General features: G+C 41.1%; 1 protein-coding gene across 4 annotated transcripts in view; it reads right to left on the bottom strand.

The window, feature by feature from the left end:
• Window positions 1-24,652, bottom strand: part of ano1a (anoctamin 1, calcium activated chloride channel a) — an 83,968-nt gene that overhangs the window by 44,389 nt on the left and 14,927 nt on the right. For all 4 annotated transcript variants that reach the window (XR_010665940.1, XR_010665941.1, XM_065952517.1 and 1 more), the window contains exons 3-6: window positions 10,513-10,857; window positions 5,300-5,398; window positions 4,318-4,469; window positions 252-306 (exon numbers count right to left, since the gene is read on the bottom strand). Coding sequence is in view for 2 of the 4 variants with exons in the window: in XM_065952517.1 (XP_065808589.1) it covers window positions 252-306; window positions 4,318-4,469; window positions 5,300-5,398; window positions 10,513-10,857 (651 nt within the window). In the remaining 2 variants the exon portion in view is untranslated. The remainder of the gene's footprint in view (window positions 1-251; window positions 307-4,317; window positions 4,470-5,299; window positions 5,399-10,512; window positions 10,858-24,652) is intronic.

The following is a 24,652-nucleotide window of genomic DNA, read 5'->3' as shown; positions in this document are numbered from 1 at the left end:
TTGTGACTTTAAGGTCTTCTTCAATACAGCATGATCTTATTTTGTAATTAATGGTCCCACTTGGAGTACAAAATAATTAAGAGGATAGGCTTCAGGACATGGCTACCTGTGTTGACTAGCTGCCACCATGATCACAAGTCAACCAGGAGAGAGACTTAGAAACGCTTCAACACCATGAACACCGTGTTGTCCAAAAATGCTTTGGCTACAAATGAACAAATGAATTACTATTATTCATGAGCAATACTTACTATTGAGCTCCTGGTCTTGCTATCAAAGAATTTGTCCAGGTCAGACAGGTCGAATCTGGAAACATAGAACAGGTGGGGTTTTAGTTTTGTATCCAAAGACGTCAGATGGAAGGTGACACACAGTAAACAGAGGTTTAAGCTGCCTCAGACAAGACGTTAAATAAAAACACATTTATCAGACAGAACCATGTTTACATCAGACCTGAACATTTCCTGTGCTTAATCTGAACTCAAACAGGACCAAAAGCACAAAAACAAAGGAGTCACATGATGAATGTATATGCAGATGCTGTGTTATTACGATGCACTACAGTGACTCTAGGACACACAACACCGTCCTCTGGATGTTTTCCAGCCTCTGTCTATGCTCTGGATCTCGTCATTAGTGTTTAATGATCATTCTTCACCTTTTATACGTTGTAAATATATGTGCCGTTATAAATAAAATGTGCCTCAAACTTTTTTGAAACAACATTGGCCAACAGGGGAACAGCTGTTTTGTTCGTCTGTCCTTTCTAATCTTTTCACTATCAATATTTTGCACGATATGTCGACATGAAAGTGGCTTCATTCTTCCAACAAACCTCTTTTGCTACCAAGCAGGTATAAAAGGGAGCAAGACTTTTGAAGGTATGAAGAAATAATAGCAAAGGTAACACCTATTTTGTGAAGAATTAAAAAGAAAAAAAAAAAAGTCACATCACTCAGGTTTTATATAATTATATAATTCCTAGAGGGAAAGCACTTGGCAGTGTGTGTGCTCTGAAAGCATGTCATCAAAGTGACTGAGTGGGCAGCTCCTGTGTCCGGGCAGTAAGTACAGTACTTGAGCTGCTGGTCAGTCTTGTTGATCTTTGCTGAGATAGTCTCTGAAGCTGTTTTCACAAAATGCACTCTTGAAAATTCACAAACAAGTTCAGGAAAAACCTGCCCATAAAATCTTCCTTATTTGTTTTTTTTTTCCCTCACAGTGTGAAGTATCAAGAGGTAAGACATGACATTATAAAGACGCTGCGGGAATCCAAGATGACAGGTGAAGCCACAGAGTCCGACGCTAGTTTAGATTAGATTAGAAAACTTTATTGATGCCCAGCGGGGAAACTCATTTGTCACCTGGTCAGTTCACACACACAACAAACAATATCGACAGTACACAACAAAAAAATAAACAACAAACACCACTGAAACCATTTGAATAGTCATGTACAGCCATGAGTCAGACACACAACTAAAAATGTTCATTAAAATATGGGACTGCTGCAGAAACAAAGGACCTCCTGAGTTTAAAGCAGAGTCTGGTGCACGCAAGAAGATGGAAGCAGCCAATCAATGTACTCATGATATGAACGTCATAATCCCCGCCAACTGGCTTGTGGGGATTTTATTTACTGAATATTTCTTGCTGGATTCACACATCAGCTCACCCCATCTCTATGCGGACATTTTACCAGGGTGCTTGCAGGTAATAGTCTGATGAACCTTAGAGGCTTTATATGTGGTTTTTCACACTTAAATATAATACAAATCAAGTATATCCTCTGAAAATAACTCTGTGAGTCATGACTGTCTACAATGGGTGTAACACCAAGTCCCACTATCTGTGTTTTCCGAGTTGTCTGAGTCCTGTCTTCAGTTTGTTTACATCGCCAGGACGGCCGGCTGACTCCTCCCCTCGTGTATAAAAATTGTTTAATTGAGGGACTAGAGAAAAGAAGAATAACATACTGTACTCACTGCTTAACTGTGTTTCTAGATCACGCTCATTTCAGGTAAATTTACATGCAGTGTGAAGATACCAGCATAATAAAGATCGCTAGCATTAGCATGCTAACACAACAATGTGCCGCGAGTTGTTTTGGTTTCATGCTGTTGCTCAATGGCGACATCTACTGGATGAAAAAAAAAAATCACACATAAAGCCTTTAAAGCTTCTATGAGGCCCTTTTTTTAAATTGTGTTGATTTTAGCGCCCCCTGTGGACAAAGATGATCTTCCATGTGTGTGTGTTCCTTCTTTCATTTTAATGTCTTAAATACAACTCACTATACATCTTTGGCATTGCAAATGTTTAAAAGGCTGTTTCTTTACTGTGCTGTTATTCACCACGTCTGACAATCTACCTTGTTTTTGTAGGTCACATAGAGAAACCAGTACTACTTCTAGTTAGTACCATCTCCTTACAGGGACTTTAATATTTCTTAATGCCTTAATGTAAAAACATAAGCAACAATTTCTGACAAAGCCAGATCCAGTAGTGTTTATTTGAAGGACACTTTAATCTACAGCTAGGCTTTACCTCGTGAATCTGGCTTGCAGTGTTTTCAAAATAGACAAAGATTAAGAGACGGAGAAGATGTGGAGGGAGATCTCCGGCTCGCTGTTAGTCAGAGCTGTAAATATAGTCGCCCACTGCCCACTCTCTCCTCCATACATCCCAGCAGGCTGACGTTTGAGCTCAGACTTTCTTCTTCTTCTCTGATCACTGCTTTTCAAAATGCTTTAACTTGTAGAACCGAGAAGTTAAGCAGAGAAGTCCGGCCTTCTGTCTCGTTTTTAATCAGTCTATATTTTAAAATCCCTCCATCACAGTGTGGAGAGAGTGTAAATGATTTTTTTGTGATTCAGGCAAGCCGTGTTTGTTTCCTCCTGGGAGAGAGAGCGGAGGGATGGAGGCTTTGGCTGCATGCAGCAGGAGAGCGTCACGCTTCAGCTTTCCTGCCATGCTCGAGTCAAACTGTTTGATGGTCTTGTTGTGCGATTTTTATTCTAATTTACACCTCAGTGGTTGTTACTTCATCGTGCTGTTCTAATCATAGAAATCCCTGTGTGGCTTAAGCTGCCCTTTTTCCAAATCCACTTTGGCTCAGAGATTAAACATGAAGATATGAGGATGATGGCCCTGATAACGAAATGCTTACACCTTACCCTCTGATCCCTTGCTGTATTTGGATTAGTTTTTGTGTCCACAGATGAAAGTCCGATAGTCTCTCTGCTTTTAGCTCATATTTGCTCTCCACCAACTTCTGCAGAAAATACAATGTTCACCAGCCAGTCTCTACCTCTGTCTGTCTTTTTGTTGCTGCTGTCGAGGCAAAATTAGAACCCTGAGGCTATCATCTATCAACTATTAAACCACTGGGGAACCAGCCAATTTTTTTGTGCTTCAAGCTTAAATAAAGATAATTGATATTAGACAAATATGGTCATCACTTCCTCTCCTTTGTGCCAGCAGATTAGCAACTCAATTCCTAAATGTATGACTGTATTATAGTGTGTATTCCTTCAAGGGACAAGATGACAATTTGCTGCAACAGACCTTCCCCTCCATGAACTGTACAACTCCAGGTCACATAGGCACACAGGAAAGATTGGAGGAGAGTAAATCAGCTTCCATAGTTGCTATTTAGCCTTTTTCCTTGCTCCATTGCTACTACCAAAACATCTCTACAATTCACTTAGCAGACGCTTTTATCCAAAGTGACGTACATCAGAGAGTAAGAACAACACAAGCAAGGATCTAGAAAAAAAGGGAACAATGTCAGTAAGAGCAAACGATCAGCTTTGAGTCTGATTGGACACACAGGTGCTGACAGGAAGTGACCAGAGGCAAAGCACAACATTCTTGAGAGCTCTAATCAGTATAGAAACCATCTTATAAGTCGTCGTTATCAAACAAAAACCATCGTCACAACCATCATCATCATCAATAATATGGAGACCATCATCATTAAGTTAGTAGGCATTCATGAAAGAGCTGGGTCTTTAGCTTTTTCTTAAAGGTGCAGAGGGACTCATCTCAGGTAGCACAGTTCATGAAAGGTGTTGGAAGTTGCCACTCCAGGCAGGCGATCATATGCCTTAAAGGGACATAACATTCTCAGGGGTGAGCATGCCCCATCCTATGTTTGGGCTAAGCCCTTGATATCTACCAGACTTGTGTTGTTCAACAGAACTAATTGAGGTTTCATTGGGTTACTTCATTGGTATCCACATAAACACACTGTCAGCAGATTTCAGAAGGTGAACATCCTCTTTACCACTGACAGTCAACAGAGGTTTTACTTACAGATGTTGCTTCTCTCTGGAGAAAGGGTGAGAGAGAGATTTGACATTTGTGGGCTTGTTGCCGTCTACTTTGGGGTGAAGAGGAGCTGTGACTTTGCGAATGAACAGACGGATCTTCTCCACCACGTTACCGCCTTGTTTCACTTCATAGACCTGCAGGGATTTAAAAAGATGACGATCAGATTGGGATGTCTCCTCTAGCACTACTGTTCAAATGATCAACTTCTCCTAAACAGTAAGAACTCTTAAATATTATTTCCACATATTTTATTATAGAGCGTATGTTCTCCAAGTCTTTCGATCAATGACTAAGAAATGACAATATCCTCATGTGCTGAAAGGTTTGGATATTGGCAGCATGTAAGGCTATGCACTATATTCTTGAAAAACAGCATAAAGTTAAAACAAACCTTCTTTTGAAACAAGGGATTTATAATGGCTAAAAATTGGCCAAGGTTTAAATCAGAGATAGTGGATAGTGGCCCGTCTAGACCACTGCAGGGCACCTTTAATGCTCAAAGCAATGGACCTGAAACCAGTTGCATTTGTGTAAAATATACCTGAAGGTATAGTTAATCTCACCCATAAATGGACTGTACTTGCCAAGACTTGGACTACTTCCGAGTAGCTGAGGATTGAATTACATATTTGTCCCACAGTGGGGGTTTCTGTTTAGACTCCAAGACTAGGGTTAACTACCATATTGATTAAAATGGCAGGGTCCGTTGTGCATTATGGTACTTGACAAATGTTCAATGATTATTCATGCATTAAGCAGTCCTATTGGATTTCTATCAAATCTCACTCCAACGACAGGAGCTGTCTCTACTATATGGTCTCAATGGGGAGATACAAACGCAAGCATAGAAGAACAGGAAACAGATTTATTACATTTTTCAGCAAATGCAGTCTGCCTCTGCACAAATAGAAGTCACAGTGAATCTGTGTATGACAAAAGGACATTTCACTGATGGGTTGAGTACCTTTTTTGTTGGCATCTTGAGCTTCATAAACTCAGCCTCTCGACACAGAACGTTCCAGGGAGCGTGGATCTTCAAGAAGCCGATTCCAGGGATCTTACCCTGAAATCAAACCAAGGTTATGATGTCAAATAGTGTCTCTGCATACAAGTTGGGATAGTTCTTGACTTTTCAATTCATGAACAGATGCTTGAAACACTACATGTTTGGTTAACAGATGATTACAAGTATTTCAGCTTACACAGCTTGGTGTTGGTTTAGTGCCGAGTTTAAAGCTCCACCGTCGAGTTAAGACCCGTGAAAATCCTCTGCAGCACAAACTCAACTCTTTATTGCTGCATTAGATTGTTTCTGCAGCCTCAGCTGTTATGTAAACCACTCAAACACCGCCAGACTCACTTCACACCTTACAGCTCATCACACTGACCCGTCTGGATACAAAAATACATAACAACCAACTCCAGCTGACTTACTGTGTATCAAACAACATCATATTAAAATGGTTTCTTCTGTCTTTAATCCAACAGCTGATTAAAAATACACTGTGATGAAATGAGGTTGTCGCAGCAGGAGCATGCAATTAGAAAAAACTTTGGAAAGCATGAGCAAGGGGAGAAAGTATTTTATGCACGCCTTCCACAACAGGAAATTAAACTCTGCTTTGCAATCATGTGTGAAAGTATGGTGGTAATTCTAGTAAGATGTATGACACATAAACCCTTTATGGAGTGATTGCTTTAACTGAATTGCTTATTTCTTTTGTATTACTGATAATTAAATGGTAAATGGTTGAGACTGTATATACAGTTAGCTTTTCCAGTCTTCTAACCACTCAAATAGCTTTGACACTTCATGTCACATTCAACTTTTCACACACACATTCATACAGTGATAGCAGAGGATGCATCAGTCATAAATAATCCCTTTTATAAACATAACACGCTGCTGGTTATGCAACTCGAGAAGTTTTGGTGGCTTCCCCAAGGACACTTCAAAATTTGAACTAAAGGAGCCAGGATCAAACCGTCAGCCTCCCGATTGAGAACAACCGACTCTACCAGTTCTTCGCTAATGTGCCAGATGTAAACACAGCTCCATCGGGGCGATGGACAGCCAAGGTGTTTTGTTGTGCTCTATGTGCAGAGGCGGTAGTCCTCGTCGCAGCAACCATTGGGTTCAAATCTGACCTCAGCCCTTTGCTGCATGTCATCCCCTCCCAGCTTTTTCTGTCTCTCTTCAGCTGTACTACTAACCCTAACCATAACCCTCCAAAAAAGAAAAAAACACAGCTCCATTGTGTTTGCTTCCTTTGGCAGGTGATGGTGGTGATTTGTTATAAAACCATGGATGTAATCACAGTGACGTCACCCATAGGTTTCTGATGAGGCTTAATGAAGCCCAATGATTGGCCATCGCCAAAGGGAATCTCAATCTTTGATCAATCAGGCAAATAGTACGCCTCCTATCAAACTGCTATGATGTGCCCACGTGTCAGTCAAATCAGCCGCGCCTACAATTATGCAAATGCATGAATAACTCATAGGCTCTTTATACCAGGCTGTAAACAAGTTTGATTTCTGCTGTAAAAAATGACATGAGACCTAATGGTGATTCCTTGTCTTGTCCTTGTCTAGCCACCTTAATTCTTTATTTGGAATAATACATGTCATTCCATACACAATTAGCCACTAAGAACTTTTCCCCCACATTTAAAGTCATTTAGAGTGACATTTAATGACAAGCTGAGTTTGACATATTAAACTATGATTTGCTAAAAGCCTTTGCAGAACATGTTTGGAACCCAGCTGTGATCAGGCAAAGGTTTGCTCATGCAATTTCTAACACATGATTCACTGGGTGAAGAGTCAATTCATTTTCATTTGTTATTTCTCAACACCAGGGACTAAGAAGTGACAAAAAAGCTCTGGCTTTACTTTAATAACCACACATGTTTTCTTCATGGATTCACTCACATAGCAAATACTAGGCAGTGACACAAGAGCTTCCAGGAATAAACTTGAGCAAACATCCATGTTTAGATGATCTAATAAAAGAAAAATAAACAGGCTGATGTCGAAGTAATCCTCTGGAGTCAGTTCAAAGATGTGGATTAACTTAAAAAAAACAATTACCTGACTATCAACAGAAGGGTGGATGGATGGATGGATAGATTTTTCATGTAGTGCCACTGACTAGCCAGGAAAAGTTTTTACTTCTCCTGTCAAATACTGTAAGATCTCAACATCTACCCACATCAACTGGCATTCATTTGGTCCAAACATTGATGGTGCCCACATGAAGCCAGCTTCCAACTTTGGTGAGAATCTGACTTGAGCTCCAAAGCAACAGTCCAATTGAAATATTTGAAAGGTTCTTGGATTTATTGCTGGGAAATATGGTCCACACGTTGATGGCACCCAGGTCAAAACTGTCTAAAATACTCAGGACATTCTTCTTCTTCTTTTTTAAGATTGATCTGGATCAGAAAGTGGATTGGGTTGGAAATGAGGGAGAGAGAGAGAGAGAGAGAGAGAGTGTGGAATGACATGCCGCAAAGACGCCTCAGGTTGGATTTGAACCCGGGCTGCCCACCTTGAGAACTAACGCCTCTGTACATGGGGCAGGAAACTAACCACTCATTCTAACCTGACACAGAGGCACTGTTTGTCAATAGGCAAGGCAGGCAACTGCTTGGGGCCCCAGGCCAGTAGGGCCCCCCAAGGGCTGACAAACTTTAAACCAAAGCAGTAGCTCAAAATGTGCAAATTTTGCAATGACAGTAGGATACCTTCCTAAAGGGGGCCCCATCTGACAGCCCTCCCTCTCCTTTGAAAACCAACCTTTGTCAATAATAGTCACCGAACGAAAATGGAGAGTAATTATCCGTCTGGGAGTAAAAAGCGTCAGGACACTTGCAGACATAATGGTGATGAACGCAGGTTGGAGGGGCCCCCGATGAATATTTGCCTAGGGCCCCCAATAGACTCTAGAATCGCCACTGACCTGACATTTGTGTACACACGGATTATTTTACCTTTGTTGTAAGGCAGGGCCGACACTGTAGGATTAAATGTCGTGGTGGTATGTGATCTCACACTGTACGACAGAATCGGAGCCCTGAGGTTTGGGTATCGGCTTGTGGCTATCTGCTCTGACTGATGCCGTCGTAAAATCAATATTTCCGACCTGCCAGATTTTCATCCGACCAGTTTGGAGCAGCAGATCGCCTCTTAAACTGTACAGCAAAAGATGTGTGGTCAGGCTTAAAATCAGTCCGACTTTAGAGTTAGTTGTGCAACTCAATTATCAGGTTTAAATCATCCTGAAGTCGCAAAGTAGCTGCCTGCTTTTAAATGTCACTCCAGCTAAAGTTCAGTCTTGAAGACCTTATCCTGCATTCAAGTTTTACTGTCCATTCTCTATGTTGCATTCACTCCTCCACACATGCTCGGTGATTGTCCTGTCAACAGCTGTTCTCCTCACCTGGTCGTGTCTATCCAATAGCACTGCTGCACTCCCTCATTGTTAGCCTATAATAATACTGCTGTCTTTTTTAATATAGCTTTCACTTCCTCAAGGTCTCTCTGCCATCGTTACGGGCGACCCTCCACCTCGCCATCACCTCTACGGCTTTGCAATCTCATCAGCTTCACCATTTCATCAGCCGCGGACGACAATATCATTCATCCCCCTGTCCATGACCCCAGTTTTCACACTTTCATCCCCTTTTTCATCTCATCAGCTTTAAACAACACCATCAGCCAACATCTCCACCACCAGTGTCTGGTCTCAGGGGAAATAGTCAGGGTAGAAACCCCTGATTCACTCCATCTCCCTTTAGAGTTCAACTGCTGAAGACAATAATTCAATATCACATTATCTATATATTATCTTATAAATATTTATCTATATTTAATTTACTTGTCTCTTGTGATTGAACTGATTTTCATGTAAAAATGTCTAATCAACATGCTTTAACATACATATAGACTATGCCCAGCAATCAATGCTCCTCCTTGCTTTACCTACAAATTATTTTAATAAAAATAAAAGAACAGAGTCGGTAACAAGAGTCTGAAAATAACGTGGAGAAATTGTTTGATTTTGTGCCGAGAATAAAAACCCAACTCTCATAGCAGTTATGTGATGACTGGATGGCTAGTAAAGAAGACAAGGATGCCTCTAACTCCCTCCCCCACAAATAGGACTTCCTAGGGGGAAACAGTCATAGGCAGTCGTGCTGGCTGGTGTATTATTTACCACAGGGGGCTGAAATTTCTGACAGATGGACAGAGATGCACATTTGAGTTGGTTAGCTTAATGCTAACACATATTTGCCATTAACAGGCTAAATAGATTGGGATAGAGAATGGGGTAACTTTAATTTAAGAAACAATCTTTTCTGTAACAGTGTTCAGTAAAATAGATTATCTATTTGAGAGTTAAAAAATACTAAGTTCGTTTCTTAGCATCTCTACAGACTGTAACGCAGTCTTGTCATTGGTCAAAAGTCTGTGGCCCTAGTGCTGAATGAATTTAGCCTAAATGATCAGCAAATCAAGAGGACGTGCCATGAAATCTGTCAATCATTTACACTAAAGAAGTGAATGGAAGAGGATGCCACAGTGCCTGAGCTGCAGGAATTAGCCCATTTAGAGATGTTGCATGTTTTTCTTGTATGTGTTCACTTAATAAAAGGGAGGGCTTTGCCCAGCTAGCCCATTTATATCAGCCATCAGGGTCCTTCCTGAAGTTCACAAAAAAAATAAAAACTAGACGGTCCAATGACACCAAAACAACCATACAACCCTCCACTATATAGACTCCACACTGCTCTACCCCAGGGAGGCTGAGACACCTTAATGACTGCAGCTTTTCAGCGTCCTTTGGGTGAGGCGTCATTGAGTGTTTAAACTCTGCCTCTCCCTCCAAGGACGTGTTGGGCCGGTTCAGGAGTTACTGAAAGTCTACAACCACAAAGCTGACACTTCACAAAATGAACCACTTGGTGCTTGAAGTTTTTCTTGGAAGTCTAATTTCTTCTATATTCAACAAAATTTAAAACTGATGCAATGGAAACATTTGCCACTGTTACCAATGTAAACAGCTTTAAATAGGACAGACGGCCCCACAGGCCTAGAAACAGGAAGTGTTGCAAAATACTCACATTGCGCTCTAAAACGTACACCTACAAACCTCCCCCCTCCCCTTCTTACCCCTTCATCTTTTTCCAGCTCCAGTCCCGTCTCCAGGAGGTTTTCCTCAAAGTCTTCCCTCCTGAAGCGCTTGTCATCATCAGAATTATCAGTCCGATGATCCTGGGCAGCGATCTCGGGGTCCTCCTTTGGCTGCAGCGGGGCTCTGCTACTTCTCATGCTCAGGCTGCGCCGAAACCGTCTGACAAAGTTGTTTTCTCCAAACTTGGCCGACCGTCGCCGGATGCTATTTGGCTTCTGGATGTCGTACGCCAGCACGTAATCCACCCGCCGCTGGCCGTCAGAGAAGTACGGGCCGAGCCGATGCAGAGGCGAGCCATCATTGGCATAAAGATTTTTCAGTGGCTGGAAAAAACAAACAAAGTGACAAAATATGTTAGAGTAGCCTATGTGTGTAGAAACATGTTATACTCCGTAAAGGTCACATATCCTCCTCCTCTTCTTCAGTGTAAATAAGTCTCAGAGCTCCTCAAAACATGTGTGTGAAGTTTCTTGTTCTAAATCCACTCTGATCCTGTATGTGATCATGTCTATAAACCCCTCTATTTCAGCCCTGATCAGAACAGGCTGTTTCTGTGTCTGTACCTTTAAATATGTAAATGAGCTGTGTCTGACCACGCCCCCTCTCTGGAAGGGCTTGGGTGTATTCGGGCTTTCTCGCTCCATGTCCTATTGTATACGGTGAGAGGCAGACTCAGAGGGCAGAACAAACACCTAGCTGTGGGAGTGTCACCCACCTGGGGGAGGGGCTACTGTTGTTTGAGCACACATTTTCTGAATAGTAGAGCAGGCAAAAGACGGAGAAGATGGACTTTCCTCATAATTTGGGGATCTAGAGACAGCTAGGGATGCATATCAGTGTCAGAATACACATGGTGAAGTATATTGTGCATTATATGTAACCTTTAAAAGTTTGGTCTTGACCTTAACAGAACACAGTCAACTCAACAAGCTCTTCAGATTTTAGTTGGTAGGTGGTGCGATGGGTCAGGTTATTCAGAGTTTTGCTTTTTGCTGTGACATAAAATCACTTTTGGCCAGCAGTGACTTTAAAATGTCATCCAATCCGGCATTAAACAAGAACATTACCTTCTCAGACACAATGACAAGCACGGAAACTAGAACTCTCCACAATGCTGTTCTGCTGTCATTCTATTTCCAAATAGTTTCATTCTATTTGAAACACAAGCTGTTTCAAACTTGGTAATTGTGGGGTCAATTTCATCAGTGCATAATTCAGGAATATCATTGATCATCATATATATCAGCTCATGAAAGGACCTTTTATTCTTTTTGTGAACGTCCACAATCAATCATTTTAAGTATAAGTACAATATGTTCAGAAAAGGTCTGCTGTTAGTATGACACATACAGTACAGAGTAAAGCAGATGAATAAACCAGGTTAAAACCAGTTCATGGATTTCAGAAAACATGGCCTCTGCTACAAGTAACTGGTCCTAACACTATTGTATTACTTTTATAACATGTATCTATCTGATTTAATTACTGTCAAAAGACCGTCCTGACACCATCACATCCCGACCTTCTTGAAGTGTTTACACAGCTACAGTGTCCTTTATGTGCAGGAGCAAATATGCTTTGAAATAGAGGAAGGCTTTAATGTCCCAGAGGAAGATTTGTTTTTACAGTCTCTATAAGTCCAACACAATAACATACAGATATATACAATACATGAAATGAGTTTATAATCACCCTTTCTTTAGCCTGCAGAGCTCCATACTAACCCACAAGAGACTCTCTTTGAAAAAATGGAAAAAACATGTTTTATCCAAATCATCGTTAGAAATGCTTAATATGTCTGCGGTGTAAAAGCGCAATAGAAGTCCATTTACCATTAACATCAGTTACCTGTGTACACCTGTGTTAATAAGGCCTCAGCTTATTTAAGTGGCTTCCTAACTTCTCTCTCTCTCTCAGGCCTCCACCATCTAGTTTGGTTTTGTTTGCACTTCACAAACCTGCACTCATCCATACATTTCATTTATGACTGATTTATCAGACTTACATCACTATTAATCTCTTACCTTAAGTTTAAAATTAATTTACTTACTCTAAACCTTATTTCATGTGTGATATCCTTCTTTGTGAATTACTCTGAGCTACCCAAAAACAACATTTAGTGTCATGGCTATGTTTAAGTCTATGAGAGCCAAGTCAAGCCAAGTCAAGGTTAAGAGAAGTTTCTGGTTACATGTCTAAAGATTTACAGAAAATCTCTGAAATCTTTGCAACAGTAATGTTGAAATTTCAAGTTGATGAATCAAACATTCAGCTTTATCAAGTCTCTGTGGACGTGGTGGATCATATTTTGATTGACAGTGACCAAAAACATTCCAACTGTGCCCAGACTCTCAGTCTAATAATGCCAAATCGTGGTTGGAGGACTGAGTTACATTTCATCACTTCACACCAGAGAGAATGGAAAAAAGACAACTCAGATATAGAAAATCTAAATTTAGAAACAGGAAATGTGAAATTACTTAAACTTTTGAAGAGTTTATGTAGCTGCTTGTAAAAACAGGGTCTTCAATACATTTAATCAGAGTTCTTTTGATTCCTAAACTGAAGCACAGGTGAAACACAGCATCAGTCCTGTGGCTTGCACCATGTACTAGTGGTATGAACTAAAGGATTTGCAACAGATCACAAATCTCTCAGTTCAGATTGGATCATGGATTTTTGTCACAGATTGTATTGCATTTGAATTAGCAAAGACTCCTCGTCTAGCCATGACTCAAACTGTGCCTTTTAATTTGAAAGTGCTTTTAAAAATCGAGTACAAGAGACTGTAAAAAAAAACAGTTTTTTTTATCCTTCAAAAAATGTTATCCTTCAGGGACTGGGATGGAAGTCTTTCGTAACATACACTATTCATTGACATGTGTATGTGTCCATGAAGGGGGGTAATGAGGATGCATTCAGGGGCTTAACTTCAGTTTTTGGACCATCCACATCACTCTGTAACAAAGTTTGTTTGGCTAAGTTTACAGCTGCAGAGTCTGTCACATTACAATGTTAAGTTTCTGATGATGACATATGCAGCCAAGAGCTGATGCAGGCCTTTGCAGATATTGTGCAATATATGTTGTTTTGTATATGTGCCTTTCTGTTTACATGTGGATGTGTTTTTCTATGTTCTTTTTCATTCATTGATTCTAGGAAGCAGCTGAATCTTTGGCAGCACCTTGAGTCCAAGACAAAATTCCCTAAGGGGAAAATAAAGTGTATCGTATCCTATTGTACATACGTGCATGATAACTGCAGACACGACAGAGTGAATTAAAAACAGCGTTGACATGACCAATGTCTGCATGAAAGTTTGAGAAAATCATTAGTATAAATATATTTGAAAAGAGTGAATTGAATTCCTGTTTGTACAGTAAATCTCCATGGACACACCAAACACTCTTAACCGCTGCCTCCTCTTCTCTGATACTCTTCACATGAATTTAGCAGCAGTACATTTATTTTACACCCTGGCCCATACCATGGGGGGGTTCATCCAAACGGATCACGGATCAACTGTGTTCTGTTTCACCCCAAACATGTACCTAAGAGCGGGCACCGCAGGGCACAGGGTATGCTTCGATGGAACTAATACCAATGGTATGTAGTCAGAAGTAATGGAAGTCTAGAAAATCTGAAAAGACAGCCATTATAAAAAGAAGGACAGACTTTTTAATCTCCTCAAAGACATTCAAAGTGATGCACCATTTATTCACAGGGATTACACCAGTGACAGAATTGGTTGTGTAAAGATTTTTTTAAAAAGGCGTAGAAGAAGTGTTCAAACTCTGGATTACTCACAGAGCAGGGTTGTCAAAATTTGAAAACCAAGAATTTCCTCACTGAATAAAAAAAAGAGAACATGGCAGGAAGCTGGGGAGAAATCTTGCTCTGGAGAAAAATGAAAACACAAGGAAAGATGGAGAATGGTGTGCAGAGTGAGAGCGGGGCGAAAGGAGATAACATAGTCGACGGTTAAAACAGAGATCATCCTATTCACTCTCTGAAGTTCCTGACAGTTCAGTGGACTAAAGCACTCGTGGACAACATACACTTTCACACATACGATGTTAGAACATCTACTGACCCATGAGACTTTGTGTCAAGACAACATAGAGTCCATCGTACACAACATCTCGTCCAACAGGGAGCAGCATGAAACAAACATGTGCTTCTACAGCTGAACTATGTTGTTTACTAAATCATGAAATATTCAATTCACAGCGAGTAGCGACTACAGAGTGATATGCATCTTACACTGTCTATTTATGTTGTGCAATTCCCCAAAGAAATTCCCCAATGCATTACACGAAAAGCTGCGATGTCCCTATACCAATAAGGATGTAAAGACCTGCAGTGGATTGATGCAGTATGTAGTATCCCTCCACAAACGTCACCTCAGATTTCAATACACATCTTGTTGCACTAAGAGAAGAAGAAGAAGAAGGAGGAGGATTTCATGGTGTAGAACACAAGCCCTTAATGACCTTTGACCTTCTCAAGTAAAGGAAGCACCTGATGATGCATCTCTTATTGTTACCAAATTCCCTTCAAGAGAATAACCAACAAAGTGATTTCCTGTCAACATGAACTGACAGAGCTTGGTGTCTCTTGACCAGGACAGTGCCATATCTTTTCTTTTTTATTCTCACCTACATCATTTTGAATTGTTTTTCATCTTAAAATGTTTGTCTGTATAACATGACAAACCCTGCTCCTAATTTCCAGGTGTATGTGGTTAAGCTCTTAGACTGTAGCAGTTCTGTCTGGGCAGAGAGAGTCAAATGGAGAGAGAACTGTGGATCCACACATTTCTTTAAAGCGTTAGTAATCGACGTGTGTCGCAGTTATTATGTTCTCCCAGTGACTCACACAACACTGCACAGTATGGTGCCCTGCAGGTGAAGCCACTTAAAGTGAACATTGGCTGCAGGTCTGCTCCATTAACAACCCACATACTTAGAGCCACAGGGTTAAATAAAACCAGGAGATCCTGAAGATAACAGAAATACATAAACTGAACTGACGACTCGCTATGTCTGTCTCGAGCATCTTCCAACATTTTTCTGTGACCCTGCATGCACAGCAGTAATTCCCATTCATGCCTCCCTCCAATTTTGTTACTTTTTAGTACTTCCACGGCCCTACAACCTCATTATAAACTATTAAAATACACTACACCATTCATTTTTCATGTTAGCCATGACGAAACCAAAGTTGCCCAATGATCTATGAATCACACAATCAAGAGCTACAGAACATTGAAGCCCCTCTGCCCCCATGCCCTGGCCACCTACAACACGATGTAAGGGGCGTGTGCACAGCTTTACTCAGTGCAAGAGGAAAGGCGTTACCAAAGCTGGTTGAAGGTGCCAGCTGGCAAATCATTTCAGGACAGGACAGCGTTCCACAAACAAATACAAAGACAAATAGGACTGCAAATTCAAGTCGAGCCAAACTGAACATTTCCAGATAATAACCCCAGGTCACATGTGAAGTAGCCACACATTCTACAGGGTGAATTATGATATAGGATACGGTGGCAGAATGATGTGACCAACCATGTCAGCTCCAAACAGCACAATAGCAGCGTCAAGGCACAGAAGGGCACACCATCGATATCAGCCTTCATAACAAAAAGACAGACAATTGTAGTAGTAATCATTTTTTTCGGTCACAAGAAAAAAAACAAAAACATTTTGACTGAAAAGGTGTAGGCTGAAGCTTTAGCTTATTGCACCTACCCTTGTTACAAATCTTATTATTTAAGACACTAGTTTGGTTACAAAAAGACAGAACATATCAGACCAAAATTTGTTCCAAGAATTTCTTTCAAAACAAAACAAATGAAACAAACAAAAAACAAAACAGAAGTCACACTCACAAAAAATAATCAAACCGACCTTTTATATTTGTTAAACACCATTTTTTTTAAACCTGGAAAGTGAACTACACATTCTTAATTCCATGTCATAAGTATTCCACAAGTTAACCCCTTTTGAAGGTCTTAATGGAAAAAAAACAACAATGGCTATGTTGAAGAATGCCCTGTTTTCATTTTGTGACTAGAGTCATTTATTTGATTGATGCAAGCTCTTGCAACCCTTGGACCAAACCCTTACCCCTATCCCTACAGTCCCATACTATGAATCCTAAATGTTGGCAGGTACTACTTCAATCAGCCTTCTTCCATTTCTAAACCTGGACAGGGCCTCCCTCTCCATCTTTTAATGGGTTGGTCCAGTTATTTGTTCCTTTGTGTTTTATAGGTAAGATCAGTTTTATAACTTAGTGTCATAGTTTGCCCCTTTTCCCTCTGTTCAACTCCCCCTTGTGTTTGCTGTTGGCATGCTCAGCACCTGCTCGTCCACTAACCACATCCTGGTTGCATCAGCCTGCTCACATGTCTGCCACCAAGTCATGAACCTGCACTGTTTAAATACCACCGTTCTTCAGTCATTTATCACCAGATCTTTCAGTCCAATGCGTTTCAAGGCCAGCCTATCCACTCTTGTGTGTATAGATCATTTCCTTGTGTGTTGTTAGCTGGCAACGTTTTGTCCTACTCTTCAGGATCAACCTCTACCAACAGGCTGTCGTATTCAAGACACACTAGGATCATCCTGTCAGCCTCTCTTTGCCTGCCCAAACTGTCATCACCCCACTCAACCTCCACTTCAGGATATTAACCTATAACTACCCTTCATTAAACAAACTTCACTGACTTACTGAGTCCGTGTTCTGTAAAAGAAAATACTGCCATTGCTATAACATTTAGAGGTAATACGAATCATTTTGACCTTCATTCAAGATCACATTCGCTTTGCTCTCACTCGTTGTTTCAGGTAAACATTGCCCTACCTTTCTATTTTTGTGCAGGCTGTAAACAAATGTAGATTTACATATAAACAGGTACAACATTGTGCAACAAGGTAGTTCCTCTATGGCCTCTTCCAGAGCTGATTCTCTTAGATCCAGCCATGTGTCTGTATTTTAGAGCGGTCAAAAACAACAAACAAACAAAAAACATAGAAATGAATATCTATGTCTATAGTGACAAAATTATAGGATTTAAAAAAAAAAGTAAAATCTATTGGCTACAAAAATATCCCATCCGCTTCAGATGTTGATGATGGTTCAGAGAAATGTTTTATAAGTGATTGGGGGAAGTCAACAGCTCATTAAAACTTGTGGACCAATGGGTAGATAGCTTTTGTTTTGCTTCTGTTACTCGAGGTGACATGTTTTGGCCCTGGTTCATTATTTTCATCCATCAGTGCTCTGCTTCATTCTGTCTCTGTTTACTGAATGTAGAGTTTCAGCTGTTATGTGAGGAACAGATTCACATTTACTGCACAAGACAGTTACATGATTAAGAAAATAATTTACAACTACAGCCTGATAAAATGAAACATGGGAGACTGGATAATATTTAATATTCTCATTTCTGTTAAAGCACCGCACACACTGCAGCACAAGCACTGATGTTGAGTTTTCATTTTCCAGATTTATTCTCTGATGTGATCTGGTGTAATTCTAAAAAAAAAATATATCCTGCCGTTGACCTTGTCCAGTCTTATTCATCTGATTACAGCTGAGTGTTTTGTTCTGCCATATTCATAGGCCAGCTAACCCCTTGTTGTGTGTGTGTGTGTGTGCGTGTGTGCGTGCGTGCGTGCGTGCGTGCGTGCGTGCGTGCGTGCGTGCGTGCGTGCGTGCGTGCGTGCGTGTGGGTGGGTGTGTGTGTGCTGGCAGAGGTTATAGCGACACACTCCTGCAGGCCATCAGAACAAACCATGAGCACACAGCAGTCAAACACACAGATCTTCAGCTGACCCCGTCTAGCTGTTTATTTCACTGGAGCAGATAAATCACTGCTTTGATTACATTAGATGAACATTAATGATGCTTAAGGGAAATTATTCTAAGAAATGTACCAAAAACAAAATAGAGAATAAACAACTTTGGAAGTAAACAAAAACATCCTTTAATGTATTTGCTTCTTAACGCGTACGACTAAAATTTCCACATAAAATGAAACACCAACACCAGTTTTTGAGTGTTTCCTTCAGAAGGCTTCTCTTGCTACAGTAAGTGGGCTGTTACTCAGCTTAATTTGAACACGACTTGTCTTTGCTTTCAGCATTTTAAGCATGAAAAAGTCAACTGATTGAAGGCTTTTAGTGTTGTTTTCTCAACAGAGTGCCTAATTATTTTGTCCTTTTTAGAAATGATGTTCCCCAAAGAACACAGTCATCAGGCCTGAACTCCAAGTTCTCCTACATCTCCTTTTCCTTAATAAAATAATCTTTAGGAGGCAACAGGCTAATTTCACACAAGAGTGTGCAGAATCAGTGGAGCCCCAGAAGAGGGGATGCACTAAGGCTGTGCTCAAATAATCGACATGGTAATATATCGTCTTGTGCTCATGTGTCGATGCAGTTACAGAATGGACACGGCTGCAAAGCTGTGATGACAGTTTGGAAAGACAACTGACCTATGATGCAGTTCACAATAACACCATAGCCATACTGTAGCTCTGGCATTCAAATATAACATTTATTCAGTTTCACATCCTTCACTGGTCGAAGCAGACGTAAGTATTGAAGGTTGTTTTGTGGACTTCTCCGGGTTTGAAATGATGAACATATAAATGTGAGAAAACGTGACTTCTGGCCACATATCAATGTCTGCAGCCACTGCAACATTTGTAAATTGTTGAGATTCCTGTTGAGTTTAAACGCCTTTATGTTACCCCCAAATTTACACATACTCCATGCGCGCCGCATCGGTCACTGCCACACTACGCCGTAGTTTGCTGCCACTTTAGTCAGTCGTTGTGTTTCTACAGCGAGCCACAATCGCCACTACACCCTGCTCCAGGACTAATTAACTTCTACCTTTGTCGGACTTAGGAGTTTTGGTCCGGTGGAAAAGTGACATCATGACCTCTATTGATTTCTTTCTTCCTAGATGGCCGACTGTTAAGACTTCTCCAAGCCATAAACATCAATTCAAATGATGTTGTTCACTCACTGAAGCTGATAACCTGATCACTCAGCCTTTGATTATTTGTGCCATTATCTCTGATCTGTTATCAGGAATAAATCAAACTGGCTACTGTCTGTCAGATCTGTGGATTGGTTCAGCTCCCGTGCTGCTCAGGCGCTCCTGATAAAAGTGGCCACTGAGAGTTTGTGTAAAGTGTACAGTGACTGAGAAAACCAGAGTGAAGACAGAGCAGACTGTATGGGAATGACAGCATTAAAAGCAGCTGATAACAAACAGCCATGTTTACATGGTGATAGAAAAGCAATAACAGGGCAATGCAGTTCAAGTTGACACAGGCTGCGGTCAATAAAAGTCGTAAACTCAGGCCAGACGCTGCTAAATTACCTTCATGGTTGCAGATCAACAGTGAATCACAAAGCTAATATTGACACAGCGCTGAAATGACAAAGCTCTTCTCCTCTTTACAGCCACTAACCCTCTGTACAGCAGTGTGTGTGTGTGTGTGTGTGTGTGTGTGTGTGTCTAATGGATGACAACATTTTCACTTATTCAATACTTTGATTTGAGTTAAATTGATCAATCTCAGTTTTTTTAAAATAAATACGATATTAAGAAAGGACTCTAAAAACCTTCAGATTTTAAATCATATTTTCATCAAAAGATGTCGTAAGTGAAACAAAGAGAGCACTTTCTAAATTGTACACGTGTTGGCAATGTTTGGATAGGTTACTGAAATGTTGCCAACATATTTGTGCAGCAGTTTGCCTGCAATTTCTGGTTATTAAAAACCAGAAATAAGGTCACAGGGCAAACTTAAAGATTTTTTAAATCTTAACAGATGTTGTAAAAGTGAGCGACCTCACACACGTCATCAAATAAAATAGAAGATTTGTTCCTCCAGTTTGTGGGGAGCAATGGTATGACCAAAACACACTAACAGATTACAAACATGGTGGACGATGGGCTTTTTAGTGAAAGAAGGTTAAAACTGTGGATGAAGACGTGAGCGTGGGTTGTAACATGTCAGCAGCGTGAGCTTCAGGTGAGTTAGTATTGATTTGAGTGGGATCATTTTGTTCCCCCCCTTAAGATGCTGCAGCTCGCCACCCAGCTGTCGCTTCTATTGTTTCATCCTCGCGACAGTTCAGGAGTGACAGTTCAGGATTGTGTGTGCTCGAGATAAAATCATAAATATTTAACATGTTTAACCGTCGGTGTGGTCACAACGTTCTTCAGAGCAGATCAGATCACTCTTAGCACACTACAGGAAAATCTGGCGAAGTAATCTTACAAACCATCAGAATATCGTCTCTCTGCTTACGTCTGTCTGAACGGCATGATTATCTTCTAGTGTGTATTCCACTTTACCAAATGCTGGGTTTCTAGGACTTCCTGTTTTTGTTGCCGTGGTGTCAATACAGGTATTGATATAGTTGTTTTTGCTCGTATCCCAGTTTAAAAAATCTGGTATCGAGGCAGTCTGAGTGAGGCTGCTGGTGTGTGTGTGTATTTACGCCTGTGATTGTACTGTACATCGCCCTAAGCCTCACCCCCACCACTCACACACACAAACATGTTGATCATCTGCAGCCCTCTCTCAACAGGAAGCAGTCATAGCAGCAGAGGTCAGAGGTGGTTTCTCAGAGGGCGCATGAGGATGTGGTCCTGTGTTGCATCGTTCACCAATAGGAACTCTTTTCTCACCGAGCCGCCGGGAAATGAGGTTCTCCTCTCCTCTGGGCTTCCACATGCATACAGCCACCCACACACACGCATGCACACACATACACACACATTTGTGAGCCATAATAAGCTCAGGGCTGAGACAACCCAGCAGATTTCAAGTCAATAATGTTTTCAGCTGCAGCAGTAAGCCGCATGATGCGCATGAGTCTTTGCACTGATGCTTGAAATCACAAATAAAAAAATGTAACTGTGAGATTTTCACTGCTGACACATTTAAGGGCAAATGACACTCTCCTCTCAAACATACAGACTTCCTCTGAGCTGCACTCAAACTACATAAAAAATGCATTATAGTTACTGCCAACCCTGAAGCTTCAGTGTTTAGCCAGCTCTGCATCGGTCTGTAAACCTTTCTGCAAAAGCATCTCCAATATTGATCCTAGTTTGAGCACGTTTCTGCTCGTGGAGCTTATTAGAAACATGCAGAGGCTTTTTAGGTCGGGGACAATCACTTCTATCTGAACCAGTTCGTCTGCCCGCTTTCATCGCTGCAACACCTGTTGGTTTGCCGTTTACCTGGCAAATACAGGGGCGTCCAAAACAGCCATGTGGAGATGCTTTGAAACCGCCTACCTTTCTCTGGTCCAAACAAAAACAAACCATTCTGCTCCTCAATCTAAATTTAGAAGGAGGCTGCTGCGTTGTTGTTCAGAGAAGCCAGCACCGGATCATAGCATTTTTCCTTAACGTCGGATGATATAGTAAGGTCATTTTATGATTTAACTCAGGAGATATCTTGCATATTGGTCCTTTAGTGATCGATTTGTCTAAATCACATTGATTATGTATTTTCATGGTCTTATGTTTCTAAAGATTTTACTCTTCATTTAAATAATAGTGACTCAATAATTTCATCATGTCGAGAACAAACCAGTGCCTCCCCCCGTTGAGGCAATGAAAAACTGCCTGTGATGTTTTAAAGATGTGACAACCAAAGGATGGTGTTACATTTTAGTAAGAATAGAACCGTCTTTTTTCCATACACGAACAAATCTCAATCCTGTTTCACTCTGTCGTTCAAGCATATAACTTCATGGAGGTAATTCTATAGATTTATGTCTCTGCTATTTCTTGTGCTTGCTGATGGGTAGAGTCATTTTCATCCTGATTGGCAATACAGACATTGTTGATTGTATTCTAATGGAAAAGCTGTAAAAAAAAGCGACATCAATCGATAAGCTTCATTTCACAGCTCTGCACTTTGTTCCTGGAGGTGTAATGATCACTGCAGATACAAACAGGTCGATGACAAACTAAAAATTAAGTTTCATTTAGATCTTTATCCTCCCGTATTATCTCGATGTTGTCACGATAATAGAAAAAGCTTTCGTGCTAATAGAGGTGCTGAGTTGAAAGAATATCCTTCAGCTCAGGGGGTTCTTCAAGTGCTGCTCTCTTATCAGTCTTTTTTGAGTCTGCTGCTGGAGCTCGCTGTTCAAGAGCGCTGCAGTATTTAAGCCATGAAAAGATGAAAAAACGAAATAACCTCCTCTTCCCCTGTGTAATTATGAAAAACAGAAATGCAATGTTCTTTATCACTTGTGTTATAACACAGAACCGAAAATAGGATCACTTGCATTTTTCACTGCAATCAATTCTAAACGAGGTAATCAAGACCACACTAACCGAGACCAAAGTGCTCTGAGACCGAGACAAAACCAAAAGATTTAGGGATCAAGACCGAGTTGAGACTAAGACCAAGGCAGGGCGAGACCGAGACAAGACCAAGATCATAAATATCAGTGAAAAGTCATCATCTTGGGTGCAGCAGGCGTGTCACTTGTTTAGACTGTTACACTGTTTAAAGGTTGTGGCCTTAACCAGAGGAATAAAAATCCAATTATGAGTGAATTAGAGTCGTTCTTTCACAACAGGGCGTTTTCCTTCTAGTCATAGTAACTCCCAATTCACACATACTCTGTGCACGCCGCGCTCCGTCAGCGCACTACGTTGTACTTAGCTTCCACTCTAGTCAATCATTGTGTTCACACAGGGCGCGCTGCGGTCCGTCTCCGGCGCGAGCCACCGACGGCACTGCGCTCTGTTTCAAATACACAGTGAGTCTATTTTCGCCGGAGTGCGCTGCAGGCACGCGTCAAGCTGCACAGAATATGACATCCAGTCAATTTCAAAATAAAACACAATATACGGACTCGCGATCGTATTTTTCATCACTTTATCAACATGACGTCAAAACAGGAACCGAATTAACAACAATTCATCCTCAGAAAGACAAAGCAACATGTTGTTTGCATGTTTTTCTCTTTATTCCCGCGTGATCTTGTAGTTCTCCTGTGATGTGTCATGGCTGCGCTCCGCTGCGCTGACGTCCCTGAAACGGATCCAGCGTGAATGGGCGCGAGCCGTCCGACGGAGCAAAACCGCGGCGCTGGATTTAAAATCCAGAGTCTGCACAGTCTGAGGTGAGACTGAGTAAAACTGCTTCCAATTCAGTGACGAGACCGAGACCTTCAAAAGGTGGTTTCAAGATCAGTCTTGAGACCAAAACCGATTTCAAATACTACAACAGTATTATCTCTGTAAACATGGAGTTATTTGTGGTTTGTGCACTATACATTACTATGAGTAGCTCTGTAGATGAACAATGTGTTTATGTGTCCATAAAACAGCCATCTGAAAGGTTGAGCCCGCATGATGCCTTCCCTTTTTGTTTTTCTCACAACACAATACCACTCCTCTCTAAGGTATACAGAATGGATTTAATAGACTTAAACACACAATAGCTGTCAATGGGACTTTAAGAAGTCATTAGTTTGTTATTGTTTGCAATATTGCTGACTAAGCAGGTTCACAGATTGTGTGTAAATGTACTATTAGTGCTTTTGTGTGTGCATACAGCTTTTAATAAATTATTTTCCCTTGCACAGAATGCACATTGGTATTTTTCCCCACACGAGGCGGCTGTGGCTTAGTTGGTTGCGTCGTCTCTCAACCAGAGGTCGGGGTTCGATCCCCAGCTCCTGCAGCCACATGTCCAATGTGTCCCTGGACAAAACACTGAACCCCAACCCCATCAGTGACGCATCATTAGGGGTGTTACTGATCTGCGCTGTAGCCGCTTGTCCGGAGTCACGGGGCCCACCTCAGCCTCACCCATTTGCCTGTTCCTTGATTGACCAAAACTTAGGTTGAGATAGCATTTTCAATATGGCACCCGCCATCAATGGGCTTCAAAAGTGCGCTTCAGAAAGCAATGGGTGATGTCACTGAGAATATGTCCATGTTTTAAACAGTCTATGTTCTGAACCAACTTCTGGATCAAAGCTCGATTTAGCCTTCTAATGGTAACATAGCTGCTAACATTAACACACCTTCACAGATCAAGTCAACGTT

This window comes from Labrus bergylta, chromosome 3 (assembly GCF_963930695.1).
Source record: "Labrus bergylta chromosome 3, fLabBer1.1, whole genome shotgun sequence".
In the NCBI taxonomy this organism is placed as follows: domain Eukaryota; kingdom Metazoa; phylum Chordata; class Actinopteri; order Labriformes; family Labridae; genus Labrus; species Labrus bergylta.
This window is presented reverse-complemented; position numbering and strand designations above follow the sequence as displayed.